The sequence below is a fragment of the Odocoileus virginianus genome, chromosome 27 (assembly GCF_023699985.2).
Source record: "Odocoileus virginianus isolate 20LAN1187 ecotype Illinois chromosome 27, Ovbor_1.2, whole genome shotgun sequence".
Lineage (NCBI taxonomy): Eukaryota > Metazoa > Chordata > Mammalia > Artiodactyla > Cervidae > Odocoileus > Odocoileus virginianus.
In genome coordinates, this window is record NC_069700.1 from 33,741,765 (window position 1) to 33,758,510 (window position 16,746).

Here is a 16,746-nt window from a genome sequence, read left to right on the forward strand (position 1 = left end):
TCCACTGCAGGGGGTGCAGGCTTAGATCCCACATGCTGCATGGTCTGGTCACAATAAATAAATTTTCGAAAGCAGCAAGAGAAGGGAGTCTGTCCAACTGAACAGGGAAGTGGGGATGCATCTGAGGAGACAGGCCTGCGCTCTGACAGGTGGTTATGTGGCTAAAATCCCCACCCAGCCCGGAAGGCCCAGCACAGACACAGCCCCCCAGCCTCCTCTCCCACACTCATTTATTGGCTCTCCGTAATTTTATTCCCCGTTATTAAAGCAGGAATGGCTGGGTGGGCAGGAAGGCCGGATCCCCACGTCCTGGGGGCACTGCAGGCTGACTATGACTTTGCAGGCCTGGATCTGAACATCCTCCTCGGGGTGGATGACCAAGGCGAGCAGCCGGTCTGCCAGTCGTGAGTCGTCCCCAAAGAGAGCTTCGTGTAAAGACTGTTCGTTGTAATGCCACTTCACGGCGCGGTAGTGGGGTGAACTCCGGCCTTCGCTCAGCCGCTCTGCAAACACCAGGACCTCAAACAGCAGACTCCCAGGCTGTGTGGACTGGAACAGGTTCAGGAAGTTGGAGTGTACCTGTGAGCAGGATGCAGCGAGGAATCAAGTCCAAGGCAAGTTCTAAAGTTCCTCCATCCTCCTGCTGCCTCAGCTGCCCAATATACCTGAGTTTCAGATGTGACTGTGTCAGAATCTTTTGGTTTTCAATATCATTCTCTAACACAATTCCATTGTGGTCATAAAACATGAGTAATATGATAATATTGATTCAGGGAAGTTTGTTGAACTTTCTTTTAAAGCTTAGTGTGTGGTTAATATCTGTAAATATTTTGTGTACTTGAGAGGAATGTGCATGTACTAATTGTCAAGTGTTCTGGATATATCTAATGGCTTAAGCTTATTTGTGTTATTTGCAGCAGGTGTAACCTTACTGGTTTAAGATATTTATCTATTAATTGCTGAAACAATAGTTAAAACCTTCCAAATCTTCCACTGTGGTGGTAGATATGTCCTTTTTTCTTTATAATTATTCAGTTCTAAGAAGGAAATCCTGCTATTTGTGACATGATGGATGGACTCAGGGAACACTATGCTAAGTGAGATAAGCCAGACAGAGAAAGACAAATACTTCATAGTATCACTTACATGTGGAATATTAAAAAAAAAAAGTCAAACATATAAACAGTAGGAAAGTAGTTGCTGGGGGCTGGGGTGGGGTGTGGGAAACAGGGAAAGGTTAGTAAAAGGGTACATGTGCTGTGCTTAGTCGTGTCCGATTCTTTGCAACCCCAGGCTCCTCTGTCCATGGGGATTCTCCAGGCAAAAACACTGGAGTGGGTTGCCATGCCCTCCCTCCAGGAGATCTTCCCAACCCAGGGATCGAACCCAGGTCTCCCGCATTGCAGGTGGATTCTTTACCACCTGAGCCTCCAGGGAGACCCAAAAGGGTACATACTTTTAGCTAAAAGATGAAAAAGATCTGAGGATCTAATACAAAACATGGTGACTATAGTTGATATTAATAATACTGTATTATAGAATTGAAATTAGCTAAGAGAATGGAACTTAAATGTTCTCACCAAAAAGAAACAAATACTTGAAGTGAGGGGATAGTTGTGTTAATTAATTAGATGGTAGGAATCTTTTCACAATGTTGTAATTTTCCCCTATTATTAAAATACCTAGGCTAATTTGTGTCACCTGTGTTCCTGACTCTCAGCGTTCAGAAAGTCCCTCAAAGGAAAATCTGATTCTATTAAGAGGACAGAGCAGGGTGGTTGGCAATATGTATCTAGTGCAGGGGCAGAAAGAGGAACAAGATGCTCTTATCAGGGCTAAGTCTGCCTGAAGAACCCACGATTCCTCCTTTCCCAATATCTGAGTTAGCACCCATCGGCCCGCCTCGCAGTTCCTTTCTCACGTGGCAGTTCAGAATATCATAGAGAAGGTCGTTCTTCTGTGCCAGGTTGCTCAGCAATCGTATGGCTTGCACCTGAACAAAGAAAAGGGTCACACGTGAGAAGGCAGGTGGGCCTGAGCAGGGATGACACAAATCTCTGCTCATCCCTCTAGGCGTTGTGCCAGGGCCGGGCAGGGGGTCGGAGCCTGGGCCCCCGTCCTCAGGCACCTGTGCCAGGATATAGTCCGACTGCAGAATCTCCATCAAGGCAGGCATCACCCGTCGCAGCTGTGGATGCACAAAGTCAGGCAGCGGGAAGTTGTTGAGGAGCCTGAGGCCTGCAATGTGCAGCTCTGAGTCCCAGATGGTGGAGATCAGTTCCAGCACCTTGATGGCGTGTTCCTGGGGAGGGGCGGGGAGAGAAGGGTTTCCTGCCTTCACAGGATGACCCTCAACATTAGCCCACCCTCTGCCTCCACTTATGACAACTGAGCCGACCCCACAGACAGTTCCCCAACTTAAAACTCTCCCCATGGTTTGACCTAGTTGACCCCTCCCACCTCCTTGAAAATCTGTCTTCACTTGACTTCTCTGTCACAAGCTTCTTTCCCCAGTTCTTCTGCCAACCTCCTCTTCTGTCTTCCTCCCTCCCCTAGTGACACGGTGTTAAAGACTCACAGACTCAGTGTTAAAGACTATCCATATGCTGATGCCTTTCAAGTTCCTGTCTCTAGCCCAGACCTCTCCCTAAACTCCAGACTCATAGATGCAAGTGCCAATTCCACTTCTTTCCCAGAATCTTAATAAACCTCTGAGTTAACACATTCCCATCCCCACACCTGCTCTCTCCACCACCCTTCCTGTCTCCGCTGTTGGTTACACCTGCCTTCCAGTTACTCAGACCAAAACTCCCTGGTCTTCCTTGACTCCTTTCTTTCTCTCACACCCTTTTCTAATCCTTCAGAAAATCCTGCTGGCTCTACCTTCAAAATCTACCAACAATCAAGCCACTCCTCACCATACCCCTTCCACCACCCTGTTCCAAGCCAGCAGCACCTGTCCCCCAGGTTTCTGCAGTAGCCTCCTCCTCTCTGCTTCCAGCCTTTTCCCTGCATCTATTCTCAGAACAGCACACGGGCTGGACATTCACTCCTCTGCTCCAGAGTCGCTGGTTCATTCAGGATAAAGGCTAAAAACCTTACAGTGGCTTACATGGTCTGATGTAATCTTCCCCTGTTCCCCCCATTACTTCTTTGCCTCATCTCCTATTCTCTCCTCTGCCCCCGTGGTTTCCATCACAATGGCCCCAGCCATTCCCTGAAAACACCAGGTACACACTTATCTTAGGGTCTTTGCACAGGCTGGTCCCTCTGCTTAGAATGCTCTCCCTCCAGATATTCGTTGCTCACTCTGACTCTTACCTCCTTTGAGACTTTGCTTTTAATGTCACCTTCTCGGGGATGGGGGCCTTCCCTGACCACTCCCTCCTCTAAGATGAGAACACCACTCCCATCCCTGCCTTCCTTATCCACCCCCCTTTAATTTTTCCCTATACCACTGTCACATGGAACACACTTTTTGTTTCTAAATTTTTATATTCAAATGATTATAAGTTCACTAGAAGTTGCAAAAACAGAGGTCCCTATGTGCCTTCCACCCAGTTTCCCTCCATAGTTACATCTTAAATAATTACAGTATCAAAACCAGGGAAATGGTATTAGTACAATGTGTATGTATAGTTCTGTGTCATTTTATCACATATGTAGATTCATGTAACCACCACCACAGTCAACAAATTATTCCATCAGAATCACCACAGATCTTATTGTCACACTTTACCCCTGCCCATCAAAACCAGCCCTCATCTGTTTTCCACCTCTCTGATTTTGTCAATTTTGAGGTTATATAAATGGAAGCATATTTTGTAATCTGAAGCTGATGTTTTCCACTCAGTATAATGCCCTTGGGATCCATCCAAGTTGTCGTGTGTATCAATAGGCCATTCCTTTTCATTACTGAGTGATGTTCCATAGTACTAGATTACCAGTTTACTTAGTCATTTATCTACTAAGAGCCATTGTGGTTATTTCCCCTTTTAACTGTTACAAATGAAGCTGCTGTGAACAGGTTTTTATACTGATGTAAGTTTCTATTTCTCCAGGATAAATGCTCAAGAGTGCAATTCCTGGTTTGCATGGTAAATGTAGAGTTTTTTGTTTTTAAACTACCAAACTATTTTCCAGAGTGGCTGCTTTACCATTTTACATTCCCACCAGCCACGTAGGAGAGGTTTGGTTTCTCTCCATCTTCACCAGCATTTGGTACTGTCACTAATTTTTTAGTTTAGATCATCTAGTAGGTATATAGTAATATTTTGTTGTGGTCTTAAATTTGCATTTCCCTAGTGTCTAGTTAGGAGAAGGCAATGGCACCCCACTCCAGTACTCTTGCCTGGAAAATCCCATGGAGGGAGGAGCCTGGTGGGCTGCAGTCCATGGGGTCGCTAAGAGTCGGACACGACTGAGCGACTTCACTTTCACTTTTCAATTTCACGCGTTGGAGAAGGAAATGGCAACCCACTCGTGTTCTTGCCTGGAGAATCCCAGGGCCGGGGGATGCCTGGTGGGCTGCTGTCTATGGGATCACACAGAGTCGGACATGATTGAAGTGACTTAGCAGCAGCAGCAATAGTGTCTAGTTAAATGTTAAACATTTCTTCATGTGCTTATTTGCAGTTGTATATCTGCTTCAGTGATATATTTCCATATCTTGTGCCCATTTTCTAACTGGATTTTTTAAAACATTGAGTTTTCAGAGCTCTTTATATAAACTAGATACCAGTCTGTGTCAAATATGTGGTTTGCAACTATTTTCTTTCAATCTGCAGCTTATCTTTTCATCCTCTTAACAGGGTCTTTCACTAAAAAAAAGTTTTTAATTTTGATGAAGTTCATCATTTTCCTTTTATGGATTGTGCTTTCAGTGTCATTTCTATGACCTCTTTATCAAGCCCTAGACCCAAAAGATTCTCTCCTTTGAAATTGCAGCATTACCCTGATGTCAGCCTTCTTTACCACTCTTCTTGATTTTTCTCAATAGCATTTGCCCCCATGAAACACTATATGTTTCACTTAGGGTTTTTTTTTTTTTAAGATTTTTGTTTATTTTTAATTGTTTTTGGCTGCACTGGGTCTTTGTTGTTGCCCTCAGACTTAGTTGCTTCATGGGATGTGGGATCTTCCCGTACCAGGGATCGAACCTGTGTCCCAGGCATTGCAAGGCAGACTCTTAACCACTGGACCACAAGGGAAGCCCTCATTTATTTGTGTATTGCCTGCCTTGCTTTCTGCTAGAATTTAAGTTCGCTTGGGATAAGGTTCCTTCTTGTTCCATTCCCTGTTGTATCTCATACGCCTAGCATGGTGCCCCAGCATGAAGGAGTGCTCAATATACATCTGTTGAATGAAAAAAGGGATCTTGGCTTCTGAGCTGCAGATGCTTGGGGCTTATTACCAAAGGCAGGTACCTTACAAGCTATACCTTTGCAAGTCTCGTAAGAAGGACACCAGAAGCCTGGAGTGGGAAGCACAGATTTCCCATTAGTACCCTGCTCCTTCCTGCCCTCATCCCTCGCTGATTGCTGAGATCTGAAGGTAGGAGTTAGCAAATCTGGGGTGGCGAGCTCCATTTGGATGTTGGGTCAGAGGGTCTCCAGACTAAGTGGAACAGCTGGCCATGGGTCTGGAGGTCAAGGGAGCCTGCAGGCTTTAGACAGAGACACAGGAGAGCACATCTAGGTGGAAACTGAGGCTAGGGAGTGGCCGCTTTCACCCAGAGAGTTAGGTCCTCAGGATACAGACCCTGGGAGAAGAAAGGAACAGTGGTGCCCATGCCACTTGCATTGGAATCTCCTGAGGGGCTTATGAAAAACAAAGCTACCCTGTTGAACTGGTTCTCTGGGTGGAATGCCCTGAAAGCTTCATTTTTAACCAGCTTTCTTGGCAATTCTGATATGCATGAGAATCACAGCCTTAGGACAACTGAGAGGGTTCAGAGATGAAGTAGAAGCAGCCAGAGAGTGGAGAATTCAAAACCTTTTTTTCCTCCAAAGAAAGTCTGATGCAAAAAATTTAAAGTGTGAAAAGACCAAGTGTTGGGGAAGAAATGATGCAACAGAAACGCTCATGTGGGGCTGGTGGAAGGTGTAAACTGATTCAGCCCTTCTAAAAAAGTTTGGGCATGCCTTTCACCTGACCATCCCACAACTGCATATAGGCCTTAGAGAAAGTCTCCAATGTCCCAAGGGTGATGCATACATGAATGCTCACGGCACCATGTGCAAACGACTCAAATACCTACCCACAAGCAACTGGATAAATAAAACTGCAGGATATTCATGAACTACAATACTACACAACAGTGAAAAAGAAACAGAGCAGTCCCTATCAATAAGGATGAACCTTTCAATGTTGGAGGGAAAAGACAAACCACAGAATGCAAACTGCGGACTTTCAGATCCCTGAAGCATAAAAACATTCCAATTATATTTTACCTATTTTTACCTGCTGCTGTGGCCTGCTAGAAAATGATAACACATGCATACATGATAAAACTACAAAGACAATCAAGAAATTGATGAACAAAACGCAGAGGAATGATTGCCTCTGGTGGGGGAGGAGGCTGGCATTAAGGAGGGGCGTCCAGGGGCATCTAGCCAATTAGTCATGTTCTATTTCTTAGCCTGAGTTCTGATTATGTGTGTTCTGGTTTTGTTTTAAATATTTATTATTGATTTATTTGGCTGTGGCTGGCACAGGGATCTTTAGTTGCCGCATGTGGGATCTGGTTCCCTGATCAGGGATCGAACCTAGGCTCCCTGCATTGGGAATGTGGAGTCTCAGCCACTGGACCACAAGGGAAGTTCTGGTGTTTTATTGTTACCAAACACGCATAAAATGTTCCCATGTTTTGAATATTTTAGCCATTTTTAAGTAAAATATTTTGGGAGAGATCATTTGCTAGAGAGAGATTAGAGGTCATTAGAGGTCAAGGAAGATGTTTTCTGGTTTTGCCTTTTAAGATGGAAGGAATAGAGCCTGTTGAATCTAATGGGAAGGAGCCAGAGGAGGTTATACAAGACAGAGTTTAATCAAGGAGGGGGCCCTCGGGGAGGGGGATGCAGGACTGAGATGATCGTTGAACACAGGCAGGAAGAAAGCCTTTTTTTTCATGGCACCAGCAGGAAAGCAGCAAAGGATGAGTAACAGATAAGCCTGAAGGCCTAGCAGCAGGAAGCTGGGGGAACTGACATTTGGTGGCTTCTGTTTTCTCTGCATCGTAGTAGTGAAAACATTAGTGGTCCAGCCACCAGCCCTAGACCAACACAGCCTGGGGTGTGGTCTGACAGTATATCTGTTTTTTGTCCCTGATTGCAGGCACAAGGTTCCTAAAATCCTTGCAATTTCCTGCTAGGAGTGTTTTTGGTTTTTATAATGAGCCTCTTTCCATCACCCCTGAATTTATGCTAATGAGGCAACTCTAGGCAGACCCCTAACTTCCTGTTGGATGAGGCCAGAAAGACCCAGCTCGGATTAGGGGGCTGGAACGTTCACCCCCATACCTGACCTCTGGGGAGAACGGTGGGGCTAGAGACTGAGTTCAATCACCAATGGCCAATGATTAATCAATTATGCCTACATAATAAAGCCTCCACAAATACCCCTACACGACAGGGTTTGGAGAACCCTGGGTTGGTGAACATATCGCGCTTGGGTTGATGAATATACCGAGGTGCTAGGAGGGTGGCAGGCTTGAAGAAGGCATGGAAGCCCTTCCCCCACATTCTGCCCTTGCACCTCTTCCATTTGGCTGCGCCTCAGTTATATCCTTTTTTCCCCCTTGGCTCCGAAATGTGTGGCATGTGGGATCTTAGTACACCAACCAGGAATCGAACCTGTACTCCCTGAATTGGGAGCACGGAGTCTTAACCACTGAACCACCAGGGAAGTCCCTCCTCAGTTGTATCTTTTATAATAAACTGTAAGTAAAACATTTTCCTGCATTCTGTGACTCTTTATAGTGAATTATCAAGTCTGAGGAGAGAGGTCATGGGAACGTCCAACTTTACAGCTGGCTGGTCAGAAGTGGGAGACAGTCCTATGGGACTCAGCCTTCAGCGGTGGGGTCTGTACTAACCCCAGGGAAACTTGTCAGAGCTGAACTATAGGACACCCAGCTGGTGTCAAGAGGGTTGGCTAGTGTCAGAAAGAGCTTCGGGGGTTTCTGTTTGCAGTTCAGAGATTCTCCAAGGGATTGAGTTCAGTTTTATCCTGGGATTCAAAGACTTTTCTGCCCCATTAGGAAACTGATCACCATTTCCCCACCAATTTCCAAGGAAAAACATATTTCTGGCTTACAAACTCAGATGCAAACAGACTTCTGGAACATGACCATTCATCCTAGGCCCACTGAAGGGCCCACGGCCTATGGATACCCCGCGTGCTCTGCCCCACCCTTATTGCTAGGCTCACCTGGATTTTGAGCCTGAATTTTCTGATGCCAGAGAAAGCTTTAAGTGTGTTCAGGGCTTGGATTTTGACACTGTTGTCCTTGTCATCCAGCATGGAGCCCACCAACGTGACGTCATCGTTAGTACAAGCAGAGGCCTAGAGCGTGCCAGGAGAGATGGAAGAGGCAGGAGAAGCGGGTGTCCTGGTGCCCCTCCACACACGCCCTGTCACCGAGACCCCTCAGCACAACCCCTCCCACCATGAGAGAGACAGGTCCCAGGACACAGTCTGGCTAGTCAGCGGGGTGGGGGGCGGGGACCGGTAGCCCCCAGGGGGCAGGCTGATGGGGAGGGGTCTCCTGCCTCCCTGCCCTCACCTCGGACTCCAGCAAGTACACGCAGCGCGTGATGCTGTGTAGGATCATGCTCTTGGTGTACGCATCCTGCTTGCACTCCAAAGAGTTGAGAAGCCTCCGGAGCTCACCTGAGTGCCGCCCGTGTCGCTCTCGCTCGATTGCCAGGCCTAGACAGCCACCCCAGACCGGTTCAGGCTGTGGACTCAGAGGTGATGAAAGAAGGGGATTGGGAAGCGGGGCAGAGGGACCTGGGAGACAAGGCTGCCTTGCCTTTTCTGAAGAGAAGACTTCCTGCCATATGCAGGACCACCACGTGCAGTTGATCAGGGTGTGCACTGCACAAGGGCACCACATCTAACGCTGCATCATTCATATCATAAACAAAAATGTTTTGTACCTTTACCATAACAACTTTCTGGCATATGGCAGTCATACACCATGTTTCATCATAACTGGTATACGGCAATGATATTCCAGCAGGTGGCAACACAAAGTCTTGCAGAAAGGGTTTCTTTCTCAACTTTGCACTGACTGAGCGGTCACAGAGGTCAGTGGAGGCCCTGGGCACATAGGTCCCCCGGTTTTCCCTTGGGGAGAACTGCTGATACCAAGTTTCTATCCATCCTAGATGCCAGAGTGAATGCAGAATTTAGGAACCTGCCAGATGACTCCTGAGGACGCACCTGAGTGCCATCCACTACCTGGGCACCCTGCTCCAGCATCTCTAGAGTGGGTCTGGGGAAGATGGAGGTGAGAAAGAGGCATGAGAGAGGAATATGGAGGAGTCCCCTTGCACCCCTCCAACACCAGAGACCTGGGGAATAGGTACCTCCTGGGGCCAAGCCCTCTCCCCAGGGCGGGGACACTCACGGGCGATGCAGATGGGTGAGGCAGAGCAGAAGGGTGGCTGACATTTTATGCCAGCCTTGATGGCCTTGTAGAGGAGGTAGATGGCCCCGGCGCCTGTGGCCAGGCTCACCACACCTCTGCGGATGTCCATTTGCCCCGGGCACTGGCGGATGCAGGACATGCCCGAGGCACCCAGCGAAGGCCTTCCGGAACCAGAACTCCAGCGGGGCCAGGAACCAGGGCACCAGAATCAGAACATGGGCAACAAAGGGAACTGGGGAAACAGTAGGATGGAGGGTGGTGGTCTGGGAACAGGGCAGCCAGGGAGCTTCGGAGGCTGCGCGAAATCAAGTTCAAGACTCCAGGGAAACAGAAGGTCTGGGGCAGGAAGGTCCTTCACAGCCTCCATTTTTAGGGGACCCAGGTTGGTGGGGCCCCAGCAGCCAGCTCCAGAGGCTTCCTTTCCTCCATTAGAGGGCAAAGTGAAAAGTGAAAGTGAAGTCGCTCAGTCGTGTCCAACTCTTTGAGACCCCATGGACTATACCTGCCAGGCTCCTCCATCCATGAGATTTTCCAGGCAAGATTACTGGAGTGGGTCGCCACTTCGTTCTCCAGGGGATCTTCCCAACCAGGGATCGAACCCAGGTCTCCTGCACTGCAGGCAGGCTCTTTACTGTCTGAGCCACAAGGGGGCTTCACCATTAGAGGGCAGCAGAGACCCAATTTCTGGAAGTTTGCTGGGGAGGGGGGGTGTTGGGGTTGGGGGTGCTGGGATGTGGCCCCTGGCAGCCCTGTTCCCTCACTTGCCTGGCCCTCCCATCTTTGATCTTTTCGCCATGGATCCACTTCTGGGCCTCGGAGTGTTTCTGTAGGCAAGAGCCACCCTTTCCATCAGAGAATGAAAAGATGACAAACACCTTACAAAGTTTTCCAGAGCCTCAAGGCAAATCCATTATCTTCCAGCATCCACATGTTCCCCTCAGTGTTGAGCAAAAGCTCCTAAGGGCAGTTATCTCTGCATCTCCAACATCCAGCAGAGTCCTGCACTTAGGAGATGCTCAAGTTACGATTTCTGTTACTCCTTGAGGATGGGAGGACAGAACAACGTCAGAGAACCTGAATATGGGGATGCCAGGCCCATTTAAACAGTGTGTCTCTGGAGGAGAAGGGGCCCTTGCCTTGATCATTTGTAACCTGAGAGGACCCAGGTTTAGCATTCTAAAACTTCAGGGTTAAAACCTGGGTGGGTCTGCACCATTAAACCATGGAGGCCTGAATCTGGGAGTATCGCACCCCATCCCTCCACCCCCCAACAACATACACACACAGGGTGGGATGGGGTTGGAGGCCTCTGAAAAATGCCGCCACCCTGGAGGAAGAGAACCCAGCTTTAGAGGCCTCAGTCTCCACCACCTCCACCACTAGGATGGGGCAGGTGAGACCAGACCCTTCCCTCCTCCTCCTCCCCGCACCCCCAGTGTCCCGACAGCCTCTGGCCTCACCTTCTGGTGCAGAACAGGGAGGAGCCCAAGGCAGGCTCAGGCCCAGAGTCAGCACTGAGCATGGCTGCCCCAGAACAGGGCTTCTCCCGCCTGGCCTTGAGCTCCTGGCGGAAAGCTCGGGACCCTGGGCTGCTGCATCTGGGCTTGCAGGCGGTGTGGAAACACATCACCAAGGATGCTGCAGCAGCCAGCCCGGTCTGTCCACTCAGAGCCTTCAGCCACGTCACCCCAGGCTGCAGGCGACACTCCTGGGGGGGCCATTCTCTTCCATCCTCAGCCCTCCTCAAGGGTCATTCCTGGGCCTCTACACAGCCCCAAGGTGGGTGTATGGTCAGGCCATTCAAGATGGCTGTTCTCTTGCTCTTTGTACTTCTCTTACTCTACCTGTCCCTTCTTTAAAAAGAAAAAAAAAAAAACTTGGCCGCCCCCGGTCTTACTTGCAGCACGGGGGATCTTCCGTCTTCGTTGCATGAGAACTCTTAGTTGTGGCTTGTGGGATCTAGTTCCCTGACCAGGAATTGAACCCTGGGCCCCCTGTGTTGGGAGCTCAGAGTCTCAGCCACTGGACAACTGGGGAAGTCCCTTGACCAGTCCCGATTTTGCCTGAACCCTACTCACGTGACCACGTTTGCCCCCTGCCCCAGCTAATGGCTGATCTCATCCCTGCTCTACCTGCTAATTTATTAAAGGAAACATCTGCCCTCATGATGGTTCTTAACTGAGGGGCTGTGAGGCACATGCCCCAGCTGGTTTCCTTGGTAACTGACGAGCCAACCTGACCTCAATTCCACCTACAAGTAGTAGTCTTCTACCCCGAGTGGGCAGACTGCTGTGACGGCCTGCCCACTGGAATCCACGGGTTACTGCTCCAGGACCTTTTGCTTAAGACCAATGCCAACCCCCTCCCCAAACCTCCAGTCCAACAAACCACTGAGGTCTCCATCACTGTCTCCAGACTCTTTCTTTGGTCTTGAGGTGGGGCAAGCACAAAGCTTTCAGGACTGCCGGGTGCAGCCCAATGACTGGTCAGCCGGCCTGGAGGCCAAAGAAACACCCAAGATGTCGAGAAGTCAAGGATGGGGAACGGGAGGTCGCAGGCATGATCTCGAGGTTTCCGTCCACCAGCAGGTGGGGCCCTGTGGCAGCTGACTGCCATGACAGACGTCTTTCTCTTCCATTAAGTAGATTCTCTTCCACTCTGGTGACCTCGGAGTCCCGTTTTCAGTTTAAAAGCAGCAGCCCTGTGCCTGTGGCTCATCTGACTGCATGAGGATGGCTGGTGAATACAGACAAAATGCAAGGAAGTGGATGATCTACAAAGGACAAGCATAGCTCAAACCTCTCACCACTAAGCAATTACAGACACAGGCTTTAGGGGATCTTAATTCGGGGAGAGGTTTGTGAATTAGGCGTGGCCAGAAAGTCTGGTTGGGGCCTGTGACAACAAAATAAAGAGTACCCTTGGGCTTCTGGTCCCAGCTGTGGAAGGGGGCAGAGCAATGATACACACCATGAAGGGACAACAGCCATGTGCAGCTTACACTGCAAAAGGCTTACCTGAGTCTAGCAATGCAAAAATCCACTATTTGGGGTCTAGGATAGCTGTGTGTGAAATACAGGACCCCCCAGACATTGATAATGACCAAAGACTCCACTTAACCAGCCGCGAAGTTCAGGAATGGGCTGATAAAAATGACACACACTGGCCTTACCACTTGCCTTACGGCCATCCCTCCGCCGACTTCGACCGGGCTAATGGAAAGGATGAAAGAACTTAACAACTGAAATGGAAACCCTTCTTTCCACAGGTGGATCAGAGGCTAACTTAAGCTCTAAGAACTCAAATCGAACGTCTCTGGGGCAATCAGGCCAGGGCTATGTTAACCCAGATGTGACTAATCAATACAGTCTGAGCTTAACTGTTGACCGCCTAAATATGAATGCCAACTATCAGGACAACCACTTACCTTTGCTCTCGCCACAGGATCTTACCCCCAGAGGAACACATTATCAAATGACCTGGGGACTGGCAGGTAAGTTCCCTGGTGGTTTGGGTTTGCTGCCTCGTGGGGAGTAGGATTGGCAAGGGAATTACAGATTTCACCTAGATTTATACTAGACCCACCTAAGACTACTAAAGTAATTAATCCAGCTCCTAATGGAGAAAAAGTGCCATTATACCCACCCACCCGTCTTCAGCACCATGAATGTCTTTGCTGCTGTCCTAGGCTCTTTGGTCTCAAGGTTGGGCAACTCTGAGGCTTACTGGAGGTGCAGCCCACAGTGGGTGACTACACGGACTCCCGCAGTGAAAGGTAACAGAGGCCGCTGCAGCCCCCTCCTTCCACGGCCATGGGACCACCCACCAGGCTCCATGAGCTCTGGGCGGGAAACGGCTGCCTGATGGAACTGCTCTAGGTTCCGACTCCCCTGGTGGATCCGAGGAGAGGTCCTTCCAAACAAAGTTCCAGCCTTCTTCTGAGGGGGACCCAGGGCTACTGGCCCCCTCAGACTATAGAGCTGACCCCACAACCCTCACATCCTAAACAAATGCAGTTGCTCACCTGCTCTTTAAAGCTCTCCAAAGATGCGGAGTTCTTTCTTGACTCTAAGTTAATTCCTTCCTGCTATATCTAAGCTTTTTTTTTTTTTTTTGGTTCTGCTCTCATATGATTCAGAGGGATCAGAAGCAGAGGCAGTCAACCCATTATAAGTTTTTGCTAATCCACAGCACAATATAGAAGAAGGAAAATAAAAAAGAATTGTGTATTTGTTGGTGGAAAGTCAAGGACTGTTCTTTCTTGGGAGTAACTGCTTTTGATTCAGATGATGTCTGTCTTCTTTTGAGGAGAATTAAAATATATTTGCTTTTGTGCATGGTGACAACACATGACAGTGAGTGTTCTTGGGGAACATAAATGAAGGCTGCAGCTCTCGGTGAGAACCTGGGTTTTGGTTCTTTTCCCCTGTCAAATCCCCAACCTTGGAATATTGGCTAGAGAGAAGTCCGAGATGTCATAAACACACACAGCTAACCCCAAGTTTCTTACCTGCCCTCACCAAGGCAAAAGGATACAGGCTGCCCTAGCACACCTCTTTGCCATCTGCACCAGCTTTCCACCTTGAAGGCTGCTGCTGTGCCCACCATGTTGTTCAGTTGCTCAGTCGTGTCTGACTCTGCAACCCCATGGACTGCAGCATGCCAGACTTCCCTATCCGTTGCCATCCCTGGAAGCTTGCTCAAACTCATGTCCATTAAGTCAGTGATGCCATCCAACCATCTCATCCTCTGTTGTCCCCTTCTCCTCCTGCCTTCTATCTTTCCCAGCATCAGGGTCTTGTCTTCGAATTAGGTGACCGAAGTTATTGGAGCTTCAGTATCAGTCCTTCCATTGAATATTCAGGGTTGTTTTCCCAACATGTTAGGTGCAATTTATTGAGTGAGTGTGGGTTCAACCAAGATTTCCTGCTCAGTTACTGAGTTAGCTTTGTAATCTTTTTGTGCCTCATTTTCCCCATCTATAAAATGGGTATAATACCTACTTCGTGGGTTTATCAGAACAGTGCTCAGCACACAGAGCTCACCAAATGTGACTATAATAATTTCGATTATAAGCAGGCTTCCCCTTGGACAAAAATGTCAGGTGTGGGAAGGAAGTAAGCACACGGTTGGTTGGCCTCTATGAGGCCTGAAAGGTACATTATTCAGCCCCTTCCCTTATCCTCTATCCCTCCCCCTCTGGTCGTCTTCAGGCTAATCAATGTCAACTCCTGTAACCCATTTACTTTCTTTGACAGTTTTGGAGTCCTCCTTGAACCCTTTAACCCCACCAAATACCTAAACCTGGAGAGCTAGGGGCACCCAGCCCATTGCCCTGGGCTACTCAGTTCTAAAAACCATCCTTGCACTTGTAAAACCCTAAGACTACATGCTTACTCTGTCAGGACTCAGTCGTGGGTATTTCAGCCTAGTTAATTAGAGGAGACTGACACGCTATTAGGGACCTGCTGTGCAAGTAGGCCATTAAGTGCAACCTCGGAGGGGTCCCGCACTTGCACGCCCAGGAGAAACTAAGGGGAAATCAGCTTACTCTATAATGAAAAGCGCGTTGGAGTGCTTCGAGCTTTGGTTTGGGCAAGTTCTATAACCCGAGTCTCCGAGTCTCCGTTTCCTCCTCCAGAAAAGGGGTCTATCAATACCCGCCTACTACACGGAAGTGCGCCGTCAGAACTGAACGCGACGCTGCACGCCCGTGACTCTAGGTGAACGCGGAAAGCTCTGCACGTGCGAGCTGCCCCGCAGAGAGCGGAGAGGTGCGCGTCTGGGGACAGCCCGCGCCCTGATGTGGACCCTACGCGCTCCGAGACCGTGCCGTCCAAGCTCGCGCATACCCCGGGCCGGGGACCAGGCTGGCGGGCCTCTGGAGTAGCTCGTGACGCCGGCGAAGGCGTGGGGACGCGGGGAAAAAGGCGACGAAAACCCGGGAAAGCGAAGGGGGTGGCGCCCCCCGCAGAAGGAGGACCGGGCGTGGGGCCGAGGCCGAGGCTCCTCCCGCCCCCGGCCTCCCCCCGTCTTGCCCCCCCCCCCTCCTCGGACTGCTCCCCGCTCCTCCCCCGCCCCGCGCGCATCCGGCGGCGGGCACAGGATGTTCTTTCGCTCGGGCCCCCCCACCCCCGCCCCCGCTCTCACTTTCCCTCCGCTCCCATCCCCCACTCCCGCCGCCGGCACCTAGTTTAACTCTTTCCCTCCCGCGCTCCGCGGCGCCTGGCGCGCCCTGGTGGGGGGCGGGGCGCGCCCTGGTTGGGGGGGGGGAGGGGGGTCCCGCCCACCCTCAGGACAGGGAGCTCGCTCGAGGGCGGCCCGGGAAGAAGCGGGCCCCGGCCGAACGCTGGGCCTCGGTTCTCCCGATCCACTGGCCCGTCGGGGGTGGGAGGGGAAAGGATGAGGACAGATTCTAGGGCCTGAAGCCGGCCTTCTCCGGACCCCCCCAGGCCAGCTCACCACCGGTGCCAGGTGGGCTGGGGGTGGGGGTGCCCGCAAATCCGGAGAGTCCCGCGACCGAGGAGGGCAACCAGCTGGGCGGAGTTAGCGCCAGGCCAGGCGTAGGGTCAGCAAGGTCGAGGACCCCACCTCATCCTCTTCCCGGTTGGGATAAGAAGGGGGCCCCCGGGTCTCCGGGAGAGGATGGAGAGAGGTCACGCCCCTCGCGTACACGTCACTGTTTCCAAGGCAACCAGGGGCGGAGACGCGGGCAGGGGAAGGAGAGACCTTAGCGAAAGGAGGTTGCTAGAGACACTGGGACACGGGGGTGCGGGGTGCATTGGGGTGGGGAGGTGGCGTGGGCGGCCTTTTCAATCTTTGCTTTTCGCTTGCTCTTGCTCCAAAAAGCTGAGGGCAGGACAGGTTCGGTTCATTCAACAGACGTTCGTTGAGCTTGGACCGTGCTTGGCATCAGGCTTAGGCACTGCGTTCTGGTGGCGCTAGATCTGAACCCTGCCCTCACTGATTATTTTGAGTCAGGGTAGAGTGGCTGTGCATCCCGGGTTACCTCCGTGGAACTGGTGTTAATTGTTAACAGTGTCCTTTTACTCGCTTAGAAATGTCTTAGTGGGTTTTGGAGGACAGTAGTT

At 50.2% G+C, this 16,746-nt stretch overlaps 1 protein-coding gene and 1 long non-coding RNA gene across 6 annotated transcripts; one reads left to right on the forward strand and one right to left on the reverse strand.

Annotated features, from left to right (window-relative positions):
- Nucleotides 1-213: 213 nt before the first annotated feature.
- ARMC12 (armadillo repeat containing 12) lies at nucleotides 214-9,889 on the reverse strand. Of its 4 annotated transcripts, none has more exons than XM_020886752.2 (6): nucleotides 9,635-9,889; nucleotides 8,786-8,931; nucleotides 8,431-8,565; nucleotides 2,129-2,302; nucleotides 1,922-1,993; nucleotides 214-579 (listed from the first exon to the last, which is right to left on the reverse strand). In XM_020886752.2, the coding sequence occupies exons 1-6, from the start codon at nucleotides 9,792-9,794 to the stop codon at nucleotides 250-252; spliced, it is 1,017 nt and encodes a 338-aa protein (XP_020742411.2). In that variant the 5' UTR covers nucleotides 9,795-9,889; the 3' UTR covers nucleotides 214-249. The 4 variants fall into 4 exon arrangements, with proteins under 4 accessions (XP_020742411.2, XP_020742403.2, XP_020742417.2 ...); XM_020886744.2 differs by having other exon boundaries at nucleotides 2,129-2,335; XM_020886758.2 differs by having other exon boundaries at nucleotides 2,129-2,335; nucleotides 8,786-8,966; nucleotides 9,635-9,769.
- A 59-nt stretch (nucleotides 9,890-9,948) lies between these two features.
- Nucleotides 9,949-14,845, forward strand: LOC139031454 (uncharacterized). 2 transcript variants are annotated; one of them, XR_011483946.1, is made up of 3 exons: nucleotides 9,949-10,037; nucleotides 12,924-13,148; nucleotides 13,344-14,845. It is a non-coding gene; the product is annotated as an uncharacterized lncRNA (long non-coding RNA). The 2 variants fall into 2 exon arrangements; XR_011483947.1 differs by having other exon boundaries at nucleotides 13,794-14,845.
- Nucleotides 14,846-16,746: the final 1,901 nt, after the last annotated feature.

What these genes read in the sequence shown, in the direction of transcription:
- ARMC12 (XM_020886744.2), bottom strand. Translation starts at nt 9,794, where the DNA reads ATGTCCTGCATCCGCCAGTGCCCGGGGCAAATGGACATCCGCAGAGGT. An exon ending in TGTACTTGCTGGAGTCCGAG is followed by an intron (nt 8,566 to 8,785) that starts GTGAGGGCAGGG and finishes GGCACGCTCTAG; the next exon opens with GCCTCTGCTTGTACTAACGA. An exon ending in ATGATATTCTGAACTGCCAC is followed by an intron (nt 580 to 1,921) that starts GTGAGAAAGGAA and finishes TCCTGCTCACAG; the next exon opens with GTACACTCCAACTTCCTGAA.